The 19,720-nt window shown below is 40.7% G+C and overlaps 1 protein-coding gene across 9 annotated transcripts in view; it reads left to right on the forward strand.

Annotated features, from left to right (window-relative positions):
- The window catches only part of si:ch211-285f17.1 (sickle tail protein homolog), a 643,872-nt gene that overhangs the window by 522,702 nt on the left and 101,450 nt on the right, over positions 1–19,720 (forward strand). For 7 of the 9 annotated variants that reach the window (XM_068007127.1, XM_068007122.1, XM_068007126.1 and 4 more), the window contains one exon: positions 13,436–13,532. In XM_068007127.1, the coding sequence (XP_067863228.1) occupies positions 13,436–13,532 (97 nt within the window). Of the gene's footprint in view, positions 1–13,435; positions 13,533–14,653; positions 14,754–17,053; positions 17,132–19,720 lie in introns of those variants that run through there. The other 2 variants (XM_068007130.1, XM_068007129.1) reach the window with 2 other exon arrangements.

Here is a 19,720-nt window from a genome sequence, read left to right on the forward strand (position 1 = left end):
GACTGTTTATTCCTATGTAATATATAATGTTTGCAGTTTAACTATTATCTATCACTGAAATAAACTGTTAGTTTATTCAAAAACAGAGACAACTGTCCATTCTGTTAAATACTTGGCCAAAACAAAAATAAAGAATTAATTTATTTTTCTCAGTGGAAAGCCCTTTCCCTTTTCATTTTAGCTTAGATAGGAAAGCTTCTCCAGTCAAACTAACACTCAGTGGGGAAAAATGGGAGATTGTGAGATCATTAATTTGTTTAATATAAGCCAATATAAATTTTATAATACAGGACTTTCCAACTGAGGTTTCTGAAGTAAGTTTTTGAATATTACTAGCTGACCTTAAGTGTGAGACACATAGCCATCAGGTGCCTGCCCACGTTATCATGAAATTCCAGGGGTGCCACAGGGATCCGTGCTGGGGCCTCAACTATTTACAATATATATTAATGACTTGGATGAAGAAACAGTGTATTGTGGCCAAATTTGCTGATGATACAAAGATAGGTGGAAAAGCAAGTTGCGAGGAGGACACAAAGGGGTTGATTTTAGGGTTGGGGGTGGCGGGGCTCGTAAAATCGGGGAGGCTCTGAGCGGGTCCCGAGCCCGGCTCCAACCCGCCCACTTCCGGGTTCCCCAGTGACTCGTTCGGGTGCGCGCGCAGCTCCTGCATGCGGGATTCCCACCGGCAATTAAAGCCGGCGGGATGACAATTTAAATACTTACTTACCTAGTTGAGGTACTGGACAGACTTCATTGACAGGAGATTTTGTCAGGGGTGGAATTTTCATGGATCCTCAGCGTGTTTCCCGTGCTGTGGGAAACACTCCCTGTTGGAGCAGACGTGTTTGTCAGCAGCCAGTGGGAGATGCAAAGGATTTTTTGACAGTGGGGGGAATACCTCATTTATTGCAGCAGGACACTGTCACTTCAGACAAAGTTTTGGCTGCAACACTTTCCACTTAAAATTATTAATTTATACCCTAAACTCTGCTCTGCAAGCACATTTACCTACTTTGCAGACCCCCTCAAACTCTCACCGTCAGGATGGGGGGGGCGCCATAGCTGCATTCATCACTTCACCCGAGGACGAGCAACATCACCAGCCTCGCCAGGCACGCCGTCCACCTCCGCCACGTGGAGCTCCACCACGTGGCGGAGGTGGAGCTCCACGGCGGACAGAAGAAAGTGTAGTTGCACGACTATTTTGTGCAGGTGCCTGTGGCACAGCACTGTGTTGTGGAGCTCCACCACGTGGAGCTCCACAACACAGTGCTGTGCCACAGGCACCTGCACAAAATAGTCGTGCAACTACACATACACTCACTGTAGGGTGACCCAATGGGTGGCATCAAGTGTGGGTGTTCATGGAGAACCTCATGAAAGGGACTTATTGCACAAGCCAGTTAAGAATGGCCAAGACGTGGCAGTAGTGGTGACAATATAATATTTAATGTGAATTGAACCAAAATCAAATGTAATTTAAAAAAATGACAAACTGTCAAACACCCTTGTGCATCCCCTTTGTGCTCACGAAACCTTTGCCCTATGCTTCCTACTACTCATACGTGATACATCCCCTGTGGCTGCAGCAGAGGTAGTGGCAGATTGGGTGAGGGTGACCGTGAAAAAGATGCATCAAAGGGTGAGTATGAGACAGAGCCAGGAGGACTGGGTTGAGTGGTAGTGGTGGGATGAGTACTGGGGAGGTGAGGAAGTGCAGGTAAGTTGAGGATGAGCCGTAAGTGGGTGTGAGGAGTGATGTGATGGAGTAGTGTTGGCAGTGCAGAAGGAGTTGTGGGGTAGGGGTGGTGATGTGGAAGACTGAGTGTAAGAGAATGAGTAAGTGTGCTCACTTTGGCTGACCTAGTTAGGTCATTGAAGCGCTTCCTGCACTGTATCCAGGTGCGGGAGATCTTGCTGCTGCTGGTGACCTCCTCTGCCACATCGAGCCAGGCCTTCTTGGCAGAGGCAGGCCACTTTCTTCTGTCCGCCGGGTAGAAGGTCTCCCCCCTCCTCCTCACTGTGGTGACCTGGAGTGAGGCATCATTAAACCTGGGAGCAGCCATTCCCCTGGGCTGCTCCAGGCTGTAATTTTGGCTGTTTGCTGCAAGAGCAGCATTGGAGGACTGCCCCTTTAAATAGGGCTCCTCCAGCTGACAGCCTGTGAGGCGGGTGCGCAGTCCCCCCACTGCGCAGGTTTCCAACTGGAAACCCGAAAGCCAAGGGAAGTGGCTTCAATTTACTCGCGATCGCGTGGGAAACCCACCGATTTTACTGGGCGAGTTACCCACGCGCCCAGTCGACACCCCCCCCACCCCCCCCAACCACTGCCAACCCACCTCCCTGGTAATATCGGGGCCAACAAAGTGTCTGCAAAGGGATAGTGACAGGTTAAGCAAATGGGCAAAAATTTGGCAGATGGAATATAATGTGGGAAAATGTGATGTCATCCACTTTGGGAGGAAAAATAAAAAAGCAAAATAATATTTGAATGGAAAAATGCTGCGGTACGGAGGGATCTGGGTGTCCTCATGCATGAAACACAAAGTCAACATACAGGTGCAGCAGGTAATCCGGAAGGCAGATGGAATATTGGCTTTTATTTCTAGGGGGATGGAGTATAAAAGCCGGGAAGTCATGCTACAACTGTACAGGGTGCTGGTGAGACCACACCTGGAGTACTGCTCTGGTGCCCTTATTTAAGGAAGGATATACTTGCATTGGAGGCAGTTCAAAGAAGGTTCACTGGGTTGATTCCGGGTATGGAAGGGTTGTCTTGTGAGGAAAGATTGAACAGGTTGGGTCTATACTTATTGGAGTTTAGAGGAATGAGAATAGATCTTATTGAAACATATATGATTCTGAGGGGACTCAATAGGGTAGAGGCTGAGAAGATGTTACCCCTCAAGGGGGAATCTAAAACTTGGGGGCATAGTCTCAGAATAAGGGGTCGCCCGTTTAAGATGGAAATGAGGAGGAATTTCTTCTCCCAGAGGGTCATGAATCTTTGGAATTCTTTACCCAAAAAAAGCTGTGGAGGCTGAGTCATTGAATACTTTCTAGGCTGAGTTAGACAAATTTTTGATCAGCAAGGGATCAAAGGAGTCAAAAGGCGGGAAAGTGGAGTTGAGGTAAAATCAGATCAGCCATGATCTCATTGGATGGAGGAGCAGGCTCGAAGAGCCAAGTGGCCTACTGCTGCTCCTATCTCATGGTCTTATGGACATTAGTCTTGATCCCAGCTTGAAGCTAACTTTAAGCATTAAAAGCACTTTACTGTATTTTCCTGCATGGTCTTATTTCTTGTTCTAATTTAAAGTTGTAGAATCCTAATCCAGCATTCACAATTTAAAAGTTCTTTGAAAATTTTGAAAGTGACAAAAGCCTTAAACAGTTCTACTTTATAATAAGTATGGATTTCAAAAGGTGGTAGTTGTGGGGGTGGGGGGGGGAGTCTCTTCAAAAAAAGAAATATTTGAACAGATTTTAACATCCCTCATCTTAACAGCCATCACTTCATCGTGCACTAGGATTTTCCTCTGAAATTGAACTGGTACAGAACTCTTCACGTACCAGTTTACCCATCTAAGAAATAATGTGTTGCCTCAGTAACTTCGGATAAAAAAATGATTACAATCAAAATATGAGAAGTGAGTCCCTCTCATCGTCTGATCTGGAAATACTGGGAAATGTTACCTTTTAGAACATGCACCTAATATATTGTACTTGCACATAACCAGCTTTTCACTTGTTGAGGGACTTGCTCTCATTACACTAATGATACCTTTTTTGGCTCTGGCAAACTAGAAATTACCTGCATTCCCTTAAGCCTTGATATATTTAAACATTGATTTGATCTTCGTATACGTGCACTCTAGTTATACTGATGAGCAGAGATTGAAATTGTCTCTAAAACTATCCATAATCTGACCTCTAATGTGCAGTACAATCTCCCTGAACTGGAAGGGGCTGCTGAACTGGAAGGGGCTGGTTTCATGCCAGCTCTGACTTGGCCTTGTGCCAGTATAATATTGAAGATCACTCCATTACCCTATTTTATTTTGACAAGCTATTGATTCAGTCAGTAGGTGTCTTCCCCCACTAATCAAATTGAATATTCTGTTCATAGAAATGTCCTCTCCTTTGTCTCCTATGTGTGAATGTATATTGGTGAAAGATATAATATAATATAATATATATATATATATATATATATATATCCATTTAAGGGGAAGATAGATAAACTAATGAGGGAAAATATGCTGGTAGGGTTAAATGAAGAGGGTGGGAGGAGGCTTGTGTGGAGTAAAAATACCAGCATGGATCAGTTGGGCCGAATAGCCTGTTGCTGTGCTGTACATTCTATGTAATTCTATAAGATTTTGGACTGAGATAAATAGAGTGAGAGAGAGAGATGGCGGGATTGATGGGAGAGACTGATTGCAAATAAAATACAATTCTTCAAGGAATAAGGGAAGAATTAAAAGTGACGAACTAGGAACTACTCGGTTGAAAAAAGCATTTTTAAAACCATAATGTCGAGCATGCAAGATTAATATATAGGCAAGAAAAATAATTGTAAGCTAAACAAGAATTCTCAAATGAATAGCACAATTAAATGTGAATAAAAAGGAAAACTTAATTTAAAAAAAAACACACTCTCCTTTACGGAAAATGAAGAGGGGTACAGGAATCTGTTGAAACAGGTTAAAAAGTATATAAGAAATGCCAAGAGGATCCTGGATATACAACAAAACTCAAAAGTTCTAGGGAGTGAAAGAGCAGTTAGAGATTAAAGTGACCATGAAGTTAAAGAAATTAATAATTGAAATACTAATTATATTTTGTAGAAGTATTCACTGGAGAGCAATTGCTGTCTGAGGATACGTTAACTATCTATCCAAATTCTGCCTGTATCATAGAAAGATGATAAAATTGGCGAGGCAGAGATGCTTAGTCAGTTAAGGGGATTTAAGATTGACCAATCCCATGGGCCAGGTGTTATATATTCTAGGGGGCCGAAGGAGACCAGCGAGGTAATTTGTGGGGCACCATCATTGAAGAATTGCTCAGCACTGGTGAACTTTTGCAGGACTGGAAGCATGCAAGGATATATATAATGCCTATATTTACAAAAGGTGACAAACTGAACCAGACAACCGTGAGCCCATTTGTCTTGTACAAATAAGGGATAAGTTAATGGAATCTATTCTGAAAAGCAGGTTGAAGGAGTACCTGTATAGCAATAAAAGTTGTATATGGAAAAAAATGCCTGTATGGATTGAGAAGTGCCTGCTGGACAAATCTTCATGGATTCTTTGGGGATGTTGAGGTATATTGTCTGATATAGTTTACTCCGATTATAGTTCACTTGGACTTTAAGAACATTTTTAACATGATGGTTTCTAGTTAAATAAAATGGCAAATGAAACCAGGGCAAAACATGGGGTTGGATAATCTGGTTTTAAAAAATTAGACTAAGGGAGTGAGATGTATTAAGTAAATTCCCACAAGCATCTGTGCTTAGACCCCTATTGTTTCTAATCAGTACCAAAATCAATTGTAAACTGGTCAAAGTTAGTGACTAGACAAAAGCAGGGAAAGCAAGAGAATGCAGCAAAATAATTTAGATTGGTTATGTGATTCAACCTCTCTCATGCTCTCGCTTTCTCTCTGTCTCTCTTGCTAGCTCTCTTTTTCTGTCTCTCTCACGTATACACATCTTGCACCTAGTGCACATCCATCACTTTATGAATGCAAGATGAGCAGTTAATATAAAAATGGTATAGCTGCTCACACTTGGCATTGGAAAACTTCATATTGGAAAAAAGACAAATCAACTGAGAAGTGACAAAACTATACTTGTAAAATATGGATAATCTACCAAAATGCTTTTGTTTTATTCTCTCAGTATGATATTTGGAAGAATTTTCCATCGGCTATAACGTACTTATGCACTTGTTTTTCTAAATTTATTTTAAAACAAACTGGAGCATGAACTTTAGAATATTTTTGAGGTAGATTGAGAGAAAAGCTAATTTCAACAGCGAGAGAGACTAGCCTGACAAGACTGAGGGATGAATATAGTTTTGTTTATACTGAAAATGTGAAAACTATTCACCGAGCCAATTTGTTTGTACAGTTGTGTTATTTACTTATTTAGCTGCACTGATTAGTTCTTGAAAAAGAACTAAACATTTTCCTTAATCAAAAACACTTGCTTCACTATATTTATGATGTGGAGATGCCGGTGATGGACTGGGGTTGACAATTGTAAACAATTTTACAACACCAAGTTATAGTCCAGCAATTTTATTTTAAATTCACAAGCTTTCGGAGACTTCCTCCTTCCTCAGGTAAATGTTTGAGGAAGGAGGAGACTTCCTCCTTCCTCAAACATTTACCTGAGGAAGGAGGAAGTCTCCGAAAGCTTGTGAATTTAAAATAAAATTGCTGGACTATAACTTGGTGTTGTAAAATTGTTTACAATTCACTATATTTAGGCAGATGTGTTCACAAACTTCTTTCACTCAAAATATGTACACCTCCCCTACTTTTGCACCTCAGCACCTTTCCCCTGTCCTTTGGGACAGCATAACACAAGCTCACCGCTCACTTCTTCCTCCCGACCTGAGTCACCAATGCCACAATTTTCGGTGTCACATATTTTAACTCATCCCAGACAGCCTCTCGCCATATCCACAGCCCACTCCCTTATTGATCTTGGTGCCTACGCCCTATTTGGTATGTCTTGCTTACTATTTTGCAGTGTATGGTTGGTCATGGAATTCAGTCCCCAAAAAGGGTAAAAGTCCCAGAATACCATGTAACAGAAAAAGCTATTTGACTGGAACAAAAGAAAGAACTTGCATTTATATGGTGCCTTTTTGACCTAAGGGCTTCCCAAAGTTCTTTACAGCTAATTAAGTACACTGTTATAGTGTAGGAAAACTGTAAATCCATGGCCGTGAGAATGTATTGTTACATGGCATAACACACTTAATTTTATAAAACATTATAACCTCCAACTCACCATGACCCACAGGAGATCTGCCAGTGATGTATTAAAAAAAATAGTACATCTGGCATGTGCAGATGTCACATTTAAAATTGTGGAATTCTTTTGAGCTATAGCCTGCAATGGATGAGGATGACCAAACGACAGTGAAACTCTGACCTAAAACTTAGTGCTTTTAAAAAGACACAACTCCATTTTAGTTGAATAGTGCACCTGTGTATTACATGGTATAATACACTAGTCTTCATCTAATTTATGAGCAATGCTAACAAATCTGCTAGCAAAAGATCTGCTAAAAATAGATAATGTATGTACATAATATATATATCCGAAACAATTTTTTTTGGAAAAATGTAAAGGAAATCTATTCATTGATCTGGAACTAAACGCTTACATTTTCCCTGTGAATAATCCCAGCAGTTTACAACCAATTCTAGTTGCCTGGGCTTGGCTGTTTAGAGCCATGGTCTTAAAGCAACAGGCTAAATTAGCATTTAAACATCACAATCATGCTCCAGATCCCAGACTGCTTGTGAGCTATTCTAGGAGAGATCTGCTGGCAGTAATTGAAGTTTAACACTGCTAAATGTAAAATATCCAACAAAGGTCAAAAATGTGGGACAAAAGTACAGAATGAATGGCATTGAATTCACAAAGGGAGACTTGAAAGGGGTGTGAAGTTGTAGTAGTCACATCACTTTCAATGCCCAGGGTATATATCCAGAACAATAGAATTTGTCTGTAGAAGTCATGTTAAGATTTCAGAATGTCAGACACACTTAAAATACTGTCTAATTTTAGTCATCTCATCACAAAAAAAACTGGAAAGGGTAGAGAAAAAAGCATTAAGATTAATCCCAAGTGTAAAGCAGATGAGCTATAAAAGAAAGATTATAGAAGTGTAAACTTTACATTCCAGAAAAAAGGTTGTTGAGGGTGGTAATCATTAAAATATATAAAATATTAAATAGTACAGGTAAGGTAAACTCAGATTATTACATCAAAAGTTAAATAAGGGAACATGAATTATTTTAAATTGTTACGTTTAGTGGTGAAAAAACTAACTTTGAGTAATAGTGGAAGACAGTAACTTTTTACAAAGAGAGAGGGGTATTCTTAAAGAAAGTAATGAGGTGGGGCTATCCATTGTACAGCAGAGCAGATTAAAAATCAGGTAAAGCCTGCTGAGATTTGGGACTTTTTTTCACCGAGATGCTAATTTCTTTTCGTTGTCTGCGGTTGATTTTTTAAAAATATTTTGTACAATTTATTTTGACTTTGTTACAATTTTTTTCAGCCACAGCTGAAATTGCACGTCCAGCTGCAGGGTTTGAATGAGGCTTTCGCTAGATGTTTCACCCTAATGCTTTCACTTCACCACATTTTCTTTATTAGAATTTTACAGAATTGTTTTGTCTATTCCCGTTCAGTCTGTCCATAATAATTTCTCAAAAGTGGCATCCGCCTTTGATTCCCTGCCAGAATATGGTGTACTTGCGCTTTTGATGTGTAGAATGTATGTATTTTGTAAGGTCGGGTTCTTGACTAGAGCTTTACTGTAGGCAACAGCATGTACTGACTGGCAGATAATTGCGAGCAATCCTCTAATTCACCATGAATGATAGAGAAGGAATGTGCAGGCCAACTCTGTAATTTTACATTTAATTTACTTTTTAAGTAATCACTGTTGAAGGTTTAACCCACCTTAAAAAGGATTCATTTGCTTGTAAGTTTGGATCTAGTACAGTGGTAAAAGCACAAGGAGACATGTTGGTCTTCAAGGCAGATTTCTGTTGAAATTTTAATGGGCACTGAAACTATCATCAGCTTTCCAGATGATTGCTAGTGTTGACTGTACGGTGGGAACTTTGGTGAGTTTAAATGGAACTAAAATGTTTTTGGGTTGCTTTAAGCAACTGCGGTACTAGTGTTTAAATGGATGTAACTAGAAGCTCTCGTATGTAATTAGTAACTATATATAGAATAATGTAGGTATGAGGCTGTTACAAGGCAGTGGTGGGTTTGAAGATTTGGTTGATGTCTTCTAAAGTTCAAATGGTTTTATACTCTACATCTGCACCATGACTTGCTACTATTTAATGTTCTCCACTCCTCTGCTTTGCGTTTTTCCAGAGTACAGAGTAACGCTTTCTGGCACAGATGCCTGTAAGGCAGATTAGTATTTAGATAAAGAAGTGAATTTTCTTTAACCGCTTATTGTACATTTGTCGACAGTTCATTGTCTCAAAAATAAGTAATTTCATAGCAGTTACTTTCTATTTCAAAGTATTGTGATTGGTAATGGTGACCTTGGACATGGTGGTACTGTGATCTTGAGTTGGGGCGTACAGCAGCCTCATAGATTGATAGCTACGTGATGAAGGCAGTAAAGAGATGACACAAAAGGCAACAGTGGCATTGTGCAGTGTCAGTGCAAGAACAGTCGTGTCTGTGAAAATGCATTCAACACGATTACAGTAACAACTGCCATTTTTTTTAAAATTGCAACTGCTAATGTCATACCATTGTTTTAAAAAGGGAGAAAAAGATAGACCGAGTAATTATAGGCCAGTCAGTCTAACCTCGGATGGCGGACAAATTATTGGAATCAATTCTGAGGGACAGCATAAATCGTCATTTAAAAAAGCACGGGTTAATCAAGGACAGTCAGCATGGATTTGTTAAGGGAAGATAGTGTCTGACTAATTTGAGTGAATTTTTTGAGGCGGTAACAAGGAGTGTCGATGAGGGTAACGCATTTGATGTAGTGTACATGGATTTTAGCAAGGCTTTTGACAAGGTCCCACATGGCGACTGGTCAAAAAAGTAAAAGCCTATGGGATCCAAGGGAAAGTGTCAAGTTGGATCCAAAATTGGCTCAGTGGCAGGAAGCAAAGTGTAATGGTTGACGGGTGTTTTTGCAACTGGAAGGCTTTTCCAGTGGGGTCCCACAAGGCTCAGTACTAGGTCCCTTGCTTTTTAGAACCGTAGAAAAGATACAGCACAGAAGGGGGCCATTCGGCCCATCATGTCCGCGCCGGCTCGAAGAACAACCAGGTGCCCATTCTAATCCCACCTTCCAGCACCCGGTCCATAGCCGTGCGGCTTACAGCACTTTAGGTGCAGGTCCAGATACTTTTAAAAAGAGTTGAGGGTCCCTGCCTCTACCACCAATTCGGGCAGCGAATTCCATGCACCTACCACCCTCTGAGTGAGTAAAAAGTTTTTCCTCCTGTCCCCTCGAACCCTTCCGCCAATCAGCTTAAATCTATGTCCTCTAGTTCTTGAACTCTCCGCTAGGGGAAATGGGTACTTCCTGTCTACTCTATCTGGGCCCCTCATAATTTTGTACACCTCAATCAAGTCTCCCCTCAGCCTCCTCTGCTCCAAGGAAAACAAACCCAGCCTATCCAATCTCTCCTCGTAGCTGCAATTTTCAAGCCCTGGCAACATTCTTGTAAATCTTCTCTGCACTCTCTCCAGAGCAATTACATCCTTCCTGTAATGTGGTGACCAGAACTACGCACAATACTCCAGCTGTGGCCTTACCAGCATTTTAAACAGTTCCATCATTACATCCCTGCTTTTGTATTCTATACCTCGGCTGATAACGGAGAGCATTCCGCATGCCTTCTTCACAACCTTATCTACCTTCCTTATCTACTGCCACCTTCAGGGACCTGTGCACATGCACTCCAAGGTCTCTCACTTCCTCTATCCCTCTCAATATATTCCCGTTTACTGCGTATTCCCTTTTACTGTTTGCCCTCCCTTATTGCATTACCTCCCACTTCTCTGGGTTGAACTCCATTTGCCACTTTTCCGCCCACTCCACCAACCCATTGATATCTCCTTGGAGTCCACAGCTATCCTCTTCACTATCAACTACACGGCCAATTTTTGTGTCGTCTGCAAATTTGCAATCATGCCCCCTACATTCAAGTCCAAATTATTAATATATGCCACAAACAGCAAGGGATCCAACACTGAGCCCTGTGGCACACCACTGGAAACAGATTTCCATTCGCAAAGATATCCATCGACTTTTACCCTTTGTTTCCTGTTACAGAGCCAATTTTGGATCCAATTCGCCACATTTCCCTGTATCCCATGGGCTTTTACCTTTCTGACCAGTCTGCTATGTGGGACCTTGTCAAACGCCTTACTAAAATCCATGTAGAAAACATCCACTGCACTACCCTCATCAATCCTCCTTGTCACTTCCTCAAAGAATTTAATCAGATTTGTAAGGCATGACCTTCCCTGCCCTGAACAAATCCATGCTGACTATCCCTGATTAAACCATGCCTTTCCAAGTTACAGAATCAATACTGAGAGATAGGATAAACTAATAGTTTGCCCACCACGAGGTAAGACTGATTGGCCTATAATTGTTCGGCCTTTCCCTTGTACCCTTTTTAAACAATGATACTACGTTTGCAGTCTTCCAGTCCTCCAGTACCTCCCCTGTATCTAGTGAGGATTGGAAAATGATCCTCAGAGCATACGCTATTTCCTCCCTGGCTTTCTTCAATAGCCTAGGAAACAATCCATCCGGCCCTGGTGACTTATCAACTTTCAAGGATTCCAGTCCCTCTAATACTCCCTCTCGTAATGTTTACCTTATCCAATATTTCACACCTGTCCTCTTTAACTACTATGTCTGGATCATCCCTTTCCTTTGTGAATAGAGACAAAATATTCATTTAAAACCCTACCCACATCCTCTGCTTCTACACACAAGTTACCCTTATCATCCCTGATAGGTCCCACCTTTTCCTTAGCTATCCTCTTGTTCTTAATGTACTGATTAATGATTTGGACTTGAATATGGAAGGTTTGATCAAGACGTTTGCAGATGATACAAAAATTGGCTGTGTGGCTGATAGTGAGGAGGAAAGCTGTAGACTGCAGAAAGATATCAATGGACTGGTCAGATGGGCAGAAAAGTGGAAAATGGAATTCAATCCAGAGAAGTGTGAGGTAATGCATTTGGGAGGGCAAACAAGGTAAGGGAATACACAATAAATGGGAGGATACTGAGAGGTGTAGAAGAACAAAGGGACCTTGAAGTGCATGTCCACCGATCCCTGAAGGTAGCAGGACAGGTAGATAAGGTGGTTAAGAAGGCATACAGGTACTTTTATTAGCCGAGGCATAGAATATAAGAGCAGGGAGGTTATGCGAGAACTGTATAAAACACTAGTTAGGCCACAGCTGGAGTACTGCGTACAGTTCTGGTCACCACATTACAGGAAAAATATGATTGCACTAAAGAGGGTACAGAGGAGATTTCCAAGGACGTTGCCAGGGCTGGAGAATTTTTGCTACGAGGAAAGATTGGATAGGCTGGAGTTGTTTTCCTTGGAACAGAGGAGGCTGAGGGGAGATTTCATTGAGGTATATAAAATTATGACAGCACAATGGAGTGGATAGGGAGGACCTAGTTCCCTTAGCAGAGGGGTCAGTGACCAGGGGGCATAGATTTAAAGTAATTGGTAGAAGGATTAGAGGGGAGCTGAGGAGAAATATTTTCACCAGAAGGTGGTGGGGGTCCGGAACTCACTGCCTGAAAGGGTGGTAGAGGCAGAAACCCTTAACTCATTTAAAAAGTACTTGGATAGGCACTTGAAGTGCCGTAACCTACAGGGATTCAGACCAAGTACTGGAAAGTGGAATTAAGCTGGATAGCTCTTCCTCAGCCGGCACGGACACAATGGGCTGAATTGCCTCCTTCTGTGCTGTAACTTTCTATGATTCTCTTACAGATAGTGTTTCTCAATATAGCAGTTCATATGAATTCTTCCACTTTATCCATTTGCATTATATCTGCCAATCAGAATATAATAGGTGGTCTATGGCTGATCTTGGCAGTTGTCAGATCCGCTGTTTTTTTTCAATGAATGTTCACTACCCGTAAAGGTTTGTGTGCATTTCCATTCAAGAATCAGAATCGTACCGGCATTCTGGTGCTGCTTTGGTCCTTGTGTTGTGGAGGTGTGGGAATGCAAATTTCAAGCGTTGTGACATAAGCAATGGTAAGTGTATCAGTCGCCGAAGCACTGTAGCAAATTTTATTGCAGTGGATTATTACGTATCTGCTAATGATTGCTCTTTGTTTGCTGTGGACATTGAAACCATGTAAGAAACTGATTCATTGTGTATTGTTAAATCTCTGCTTAGATGTAAATGCCACATGACCTGGTGGGTGGAGAACTGCATCGAATAGAATTGTTCTACCCACTGGCAAAGAGAGGTCATTGTTTTCTAATAAAATGTTTTTATTGGCAAGGTTGGCTGTTGTGGTAGCCATGTTATATCGGCTTTCAGTTTCTGATCTAGTTTGTCATCTGAGAAAATGGCAAAAATCAAGCTTCTGTCTTCTTCCATAGTAATTGATGTGTTTGATTCCAGGAACATTCAAGATCGAGCGCTTTTAAAAGTTTACCACAAGGATCCCGCCCATCTTTCTTTTAACCATTCTTCAAGGGCTGTAAATGGAGATATAAGAGTAAGTACAATTGTAGTTACAAACTGTGTGTGTTTGAGTGAGTGAGAAATATTTGCTGGTCTCATTTCATCAATTATTTATAACTGATCTCATTGTGATGTTGGCTAAAAGTTTACACAAGAATGAATTTATGTATAAATGGCTGGCAGAGCAAAGCAAAAATGTACCTTATGGCTTTGATCTTTCTCCATTCTGCAGATAGTGTGTAAATCGACCCTACAGCATATGGTTCCACTTTTGTGATAATGATAGCAGGTCTTTTGTGAGCGACCTGGATTGTGTAACTTCTCCCTTTAACTGGTGGAGCTATTGCATGTCCTTTTTTAATTTTTTGTTCTTTTTGTTTTGGGTGGTACTTTTTTTTTAGCAATTTCTAATCCTCTCATTCATGGCATTAAGAATCTCGGCGTAAACTTGTTGGCAGTTCAGGCACCTGTTCAACGTGTAGGGGGAGGGGAGGAAAGGAAGTAGGGGTGGTTAACTCTGTACTGGCTGGGGCAATTATAACATTAGCTATTAATAGTTCGGTATAGCCGCGAGTAGAATTTCCAGTAAATATTTCTGAAAGTTGGTAGAATCTCTGTTCGTGTTGGTAAATTTACAATAAATTAATGTATGTGTTATGCAATACCACTTCAGATGCAAAACAGTATAAAAAATACCAGAGTGCAGTACTTAGCTGTTATGATAATCTATCAATTAGTTGTACTTAATCACTGCCGGTAAAGGATTGATGACTGTGTGAAAACTCAGCTACAAGCATGCATTCTGTAATTTAAAAAATATATATAGTTGTCCATTTCTCTTTTTAAAAAAAAAGCCTGACAAAACTCAACAATTAAGGTTGAATTTTATTAAAATTAGATTCATCAAATTGTACTTTATTAATATATGGTATCAAAGTCCCCTTTAATACATCCTGCAGGACTACATGCAGGTTTTCTTTCCATTTAGAATCCAAAGTGATTACATCAATATGTATTGAGTTCACAAATGCCCTTGTGTTCTCTGATATTGCATGTACTGATACTCCTTGCCAGATAGAAACATGTGGAGCAGTCAGAGCTCGTTGGCTCTTTTTTTAAAAATTGCGTTCAGCAATAGATTTTAGGTGTGGTCTTGCAGCTATTTCCAGACCATAAACAACATTTCTTCTTCCTCCGTGCTTGTCTTCATATATGATAAGCAGCAGTGAAGTGCTTTCATCGTCCGGCTTAAGAGGTGAGTTTTCAGCACGCTCGCCTCGGCCTAGATAAGTGTTTTCCTAAAGGAACATTCCAGAAGTTATTGTTGGAACCTGCTCCTACGCAATCTGGTTTTGAGAGAACAAATGCTTTTTTTTACATCTGCAGTCCATTTAAGATGAAGATTTAGTAACCAGAAGTGTCGGTCAGTATAGGTATGTGTGGTTATGCAATTAAATTAGCAGTTGTAGAAAACAAACTGACTTGATATTTGTGTTTTTGGGGGTGGCTGGGTGGGGAGGTTAAATAAGTGCATTTAAATTGCAGTCTGTGTTCAGTCTGGCTCAGTGGTAGGTATAGATTGTGACAGTACCTGCATGTGAAATTGTTGTGACCTGTGGGTAAATTAGAGTGACCATGAAAGGCCTTTGATCTGGGCTAACTTAACGCTTTGCCAAGATGCTGCTAAATACTTCTGCATGGTTCAGTAACTGAAGCCTTGTGTTTCAAAAGGTTATGGAGTTTACTAACAACTTAAATTAAAACTTGGGTGATATTTTCTTTTTATGTCCTGAGTTCAGTTTGTAAAGCTAATTTTATTTTGGACTTGTGGCTTTACAGAACAACTTTAAAAAAAATAAGTAGTTGAGGTTGTTAGTGCAGAAATACCATTGGAGCAAATAGCAAAGATTCGTTGAATCAAGTATATTGTAGACTGTGTGCTGAGCTGCACCTTCATTTAAATAACACTGAAGGAGAAAGCACTCTGCTACTGTGAAATGTTAGCATGTTTTTTTTGTGTCTTGGTTTTTAGGTGGGGGCACATTGTGTATTAACATTGTGGTGTTGGCAAGACTTCAGCATTGCTGAGCTGGTTAGAGATTAATGATGTTTTTCCTCTAATATTTCTCTGTTAATTTTCTGCTCTCTTGAATACATTAACTCTTTGGGGTACAGATCCGTGGGTGCCAGTCACCTTTTGATGCTTCCCTGAACTGGCCATTATTTGCATTTATGAGCCTTGATAATGAATGTTAACCAGCTGTTCAACCACTGGGCATCACAGCCAAACCCAGTCCTCCCCTTGACCAACATCTACATGTGCGCACTTACCAGCACCAAATCAATGGTGCTGAATTCAGTTGTAACACTCTTGCAGCAACTCTGAGATCTAGCTCAGCAAAAATCAAAACTGGGACCTTCCTGGACCGTGCAGTTCAGCTGTGCACTTGGTAAATTTGCTGAATCATTGTGGGAGACCTGAGCCCAGTGAATTTGATCCTGCCTGGACTGGATTATTTTCCAACGTATCTTGTGATTTTTCTCAAGTATAAGCTACATCATCATACAGTGGGACAGCTTCCACTTGCCAATTTAAGCCAAGATTTTCAGAATTTGGGTAATTCTGATCCTTTTTCTGTAGTACTGTATGCAGGTTTAGTTTAGCATATGGTAACCTTACATTTTACAACAGTTTTTTTGACCTGTTAATACCTAATCAGCAAGCCAACACCATATGTTAAAATGTAAGTTTTCTTTTATATGGGTTAGCTTTTGTTATAAGCTATTAGGTTAAATCTGCCTGTTGAGTATAGGTGCAATCACTGGGGGAGATGAAGGAGATATGTTTCACCCTGGCTGGTCTCCCTTTTTTTCTCTTCCCCCCCCCCCCCCCCCCCCCCACCCCCAAAAACACAATTTTGTTTTTTTTATATATGAATTATGTTGCTGCCTCTTTGCACCCCCCACCCCGCTCCAAATCCCAGATGTCTGTCTTTGTCTTTTTATGCCCTCCCCCAACTTGTACGTGGTACTGTCTCTATGCTAAGCAAATCATTTTTGGAAATGGTCTGCTGCAAGGCAAGTGACTTTAGTATCTGAGCAGTGTATCCTATGTTACACTAAAAGTGTAATGCTCATGTTTTAGACTTGAAATAATACTGTGTGGGACAGCTTTTCATCTGCTCCAGTTAACTTTTGTTGATGGGTAAACCTTTTAAGGCAAGTATTGGGCAACACTGTTTTGTAATTGAACAGTGGCTTTCTTAATGCAATGAGGACAAAGGGCACACCTGACTAAACAGTGTCATGTGTGCCAGGAAAACAAATCCTGAACCTGAGCAAACAGCTGTATGAAGTTGCAGATTTATTCAGACTGCCCTTGTGGGCACTGTCCTCATGAAAGTGTTTGGCAATCTGTTTATCATTTGCTTATAAACACAGTATTCAATGATGTAAATGGAGTCAAACTATCATCTCTTTGCTTGCATATCATGTTATCATGATAAAAATAGCATACATCTTTCCTAGCTTGCGCCGCCCCCCCGCCCCCCCCACCTTCTTTTTCACTGGAGGGAAGGGCAGTTTGTGTGGACCAGTTGATGAAATGTTTCCAGCGATCTCAGAAATGTTACAGTAAGTGCTTTGAATCCTCTTTTGACATGTGCATTCTAGTATTTGTGTTTCCATGTTAATATTCCACTGCTTGTGAAATTCACAAACTGATTGATACCGGCTTCTGCTGCAGCAACAGGGCCAGCTTTGGAAACCGTGTAGTGATTTGAACAGAACTAAAAGTTTACAAGTTCTGGGCAATAAGTACTGTATCTTTGGGAGAATTTTCTATTTTAATTTGACCGCACGCAGGGCACCAGAAGTTCTTCACAGACATAATCTGCAGCGACATTGAGGGACAAACTCCTTGTATTTGCTAAATTAAACACTAAAGTATAACGATGCCATTTCCTCTGAGGACACGTCTGTCTGTGACCCTATATTACAGTGTAATACTGTGCAAGTCTCTAAGTGTGCAGCTGCATTTTCAGTCAGACTCTAGTTGTATTTGCTGCTAAATGTAAGGAGTCTTACAACACCAGGTTATAGTCCAACAGATTTATTTAAAATCACAAGCTTTCGGAGGCTTTTTCCTTCGTCACTTGACGAAGGAGAAAGCCTCCGAAAGCTTGTGATTTTAAATAAATCTGTTGGATTATAACCTGGTGTTGTAAGACTCCTTACATTTGTCCACCCCAGTCCATCACCGGCATCTCCACATCATGTATTTGCTGCAGCAGTATGGTCTTGCTCTGTTATTGTAGCTCTATAAAAATTCTGGCTAGGAAAGTGTCTATGGATAAGTGAATTTTAATATTACTTGATATAATTGCACAGAATGTTATACTACCCAATTGTATTTTTAAACTACTGATCGAGAAGCCACAGATGTTGGAAATTTAAAATAAAATCAGAACATGCATGATGTGCACAATAGATGGATCATCGTCTAAAAGATAGCTTGATATTTGGAGTCTGATCAATCATGTAAAACTTTTACTTTGTTAGGGTTACACAAATTTTTGGCATTAAGAAAATAACTGCTAACTTAGTGGTTAGGGCTTCTCATACTCTGGTGTAATCATAGAAGTGTTGAGGCTCACAATGCAACCATTCACACCCAGACTAGCTAGAGATCGGTTTGTGTGAAACTAGTTGCAACTGGTGAAATACTTTAACCCAGAAAATATTTGACATTGAATTGGGCCTTCAGAACAAACCGGTGAAATGATCTAGAAATGGGTTTGAACTAATTTGGTGTTCTGGACTTGCACAAAGTGGCATGCGAAAGAAAAAGTAGTACATTAATGCAAATTCTATCATGTCCCCAAGGAGTTCCAAAGCTCTTTGCAAGCAATTAATGACACTTGAAGTGTAGACATGTTGTATATCTAGGTCAAACTTTTTTTGGAATAATTCTAAATTGTTTAGGAAAGCATGTGTTGATTTTTAAAAATGTGAACAAATGAATGGGCTGGGTGGTGCAGTATATGCCAAACTTTTCACCTGTAGGACCTGGGTTCAAATTCAAACCAGACCGATGGGATGACCGTATAAGAATCCAATGTGAAATGAGTTTGGGCAGTCCAATTCAGCACAGGCCCACAGCATACATCTGTCCTTAATTTGGCACCAATTAATCAAATAGCATTTCTCAATGTCTGGTTTCTCTCTGACCGATCTTACTCGCTATACCGACGAGCACCACTGCCTGTTCATAGAGTTTGAGATTTTAGGAATGAACCTTCTGCCAGTGCAGAGGCTGTCTGATGGTCAGTGTGAAAAATGGGAAAATGTCATCCGGTACAGGAGGGGGCTGAAGTATATTATGATAGTAGAGGAGCAGATGTTTTACTTGACATCTAACTATGCTATCTACACCTGACCTGCAAGTGCTGAAACAGGGTTTCCAAAATAGTAGACTCATGACTAAGGTCAAAGCATGTGTAGTCAGGGGACAAGTAGCAGAATGGATAGCAAGCTAGCTACAAAACAGAAAACAGAGAGTAGGGGTTAAAGGTAGCTACTCAGACTGGTAAAAGGTGGGAAGTGGTGTTCCACAAAGATTGGTGTTGGAACCACTGTTGTTCATCATTTACATTAATGAATTGGACTTGGCAATCAGAAGTACAATTTCACAATTTGCAGATGACATCAAATTTGAAGGTGTGGTCAATACTCGGGAAGACTGCGACAAATCACAAGAAAACATTAATGAACTTCCAGAATAGGCATGTAATTGGCAAATTAATTTCAATATAGACAAGTGTGAGGTGGTGCATTTTGGTAGGAACAATGAGTCCATTTATTCCTTGGAAAATAAGAGTCTAAATGGAGTAGAGGTGCAAAGTTCCCCTTGGCCACCTCCTATTTCTCATCTACATGCTGCCCCCAGCGACATCATCTAAAAACACGGTCAGGTTCCACATGTACACTGACGACACCCAGCTCTACTTCACCACCACCTCTCTCGACCCCTGCACTGTCCTTCATTTATCACACTGCTTGTCCGACTGGATGAGCAAAAATTTCCTGCAACTAAATATTGGGAAGACCGATGCTGTTGTCTTTGGACCCCGCCACAAACTCCGTTCCCTAGCCACTGACTCCACACACCTCTCTGGCCACTGTCTGAGGCTGAACCAAACTGTTCACAACCTTGTCCTACTT

Source organism: Heptranchias perlo, chromosome 2 (assembly GCF_035084215.1).
Source record: "Heptranchias perlo isolate sHepPer1 chromosome 2, sHepPer1.hap1, whole genome shotgun sequence".
In the NCBI taxonomy this organism is placed as follows: Eukaryota; Metazoa; Chordata; class Chondrichthyes; order Hexanchiformes; family Hexanchidae; genus Heptranchias; species Heptranchias perlo.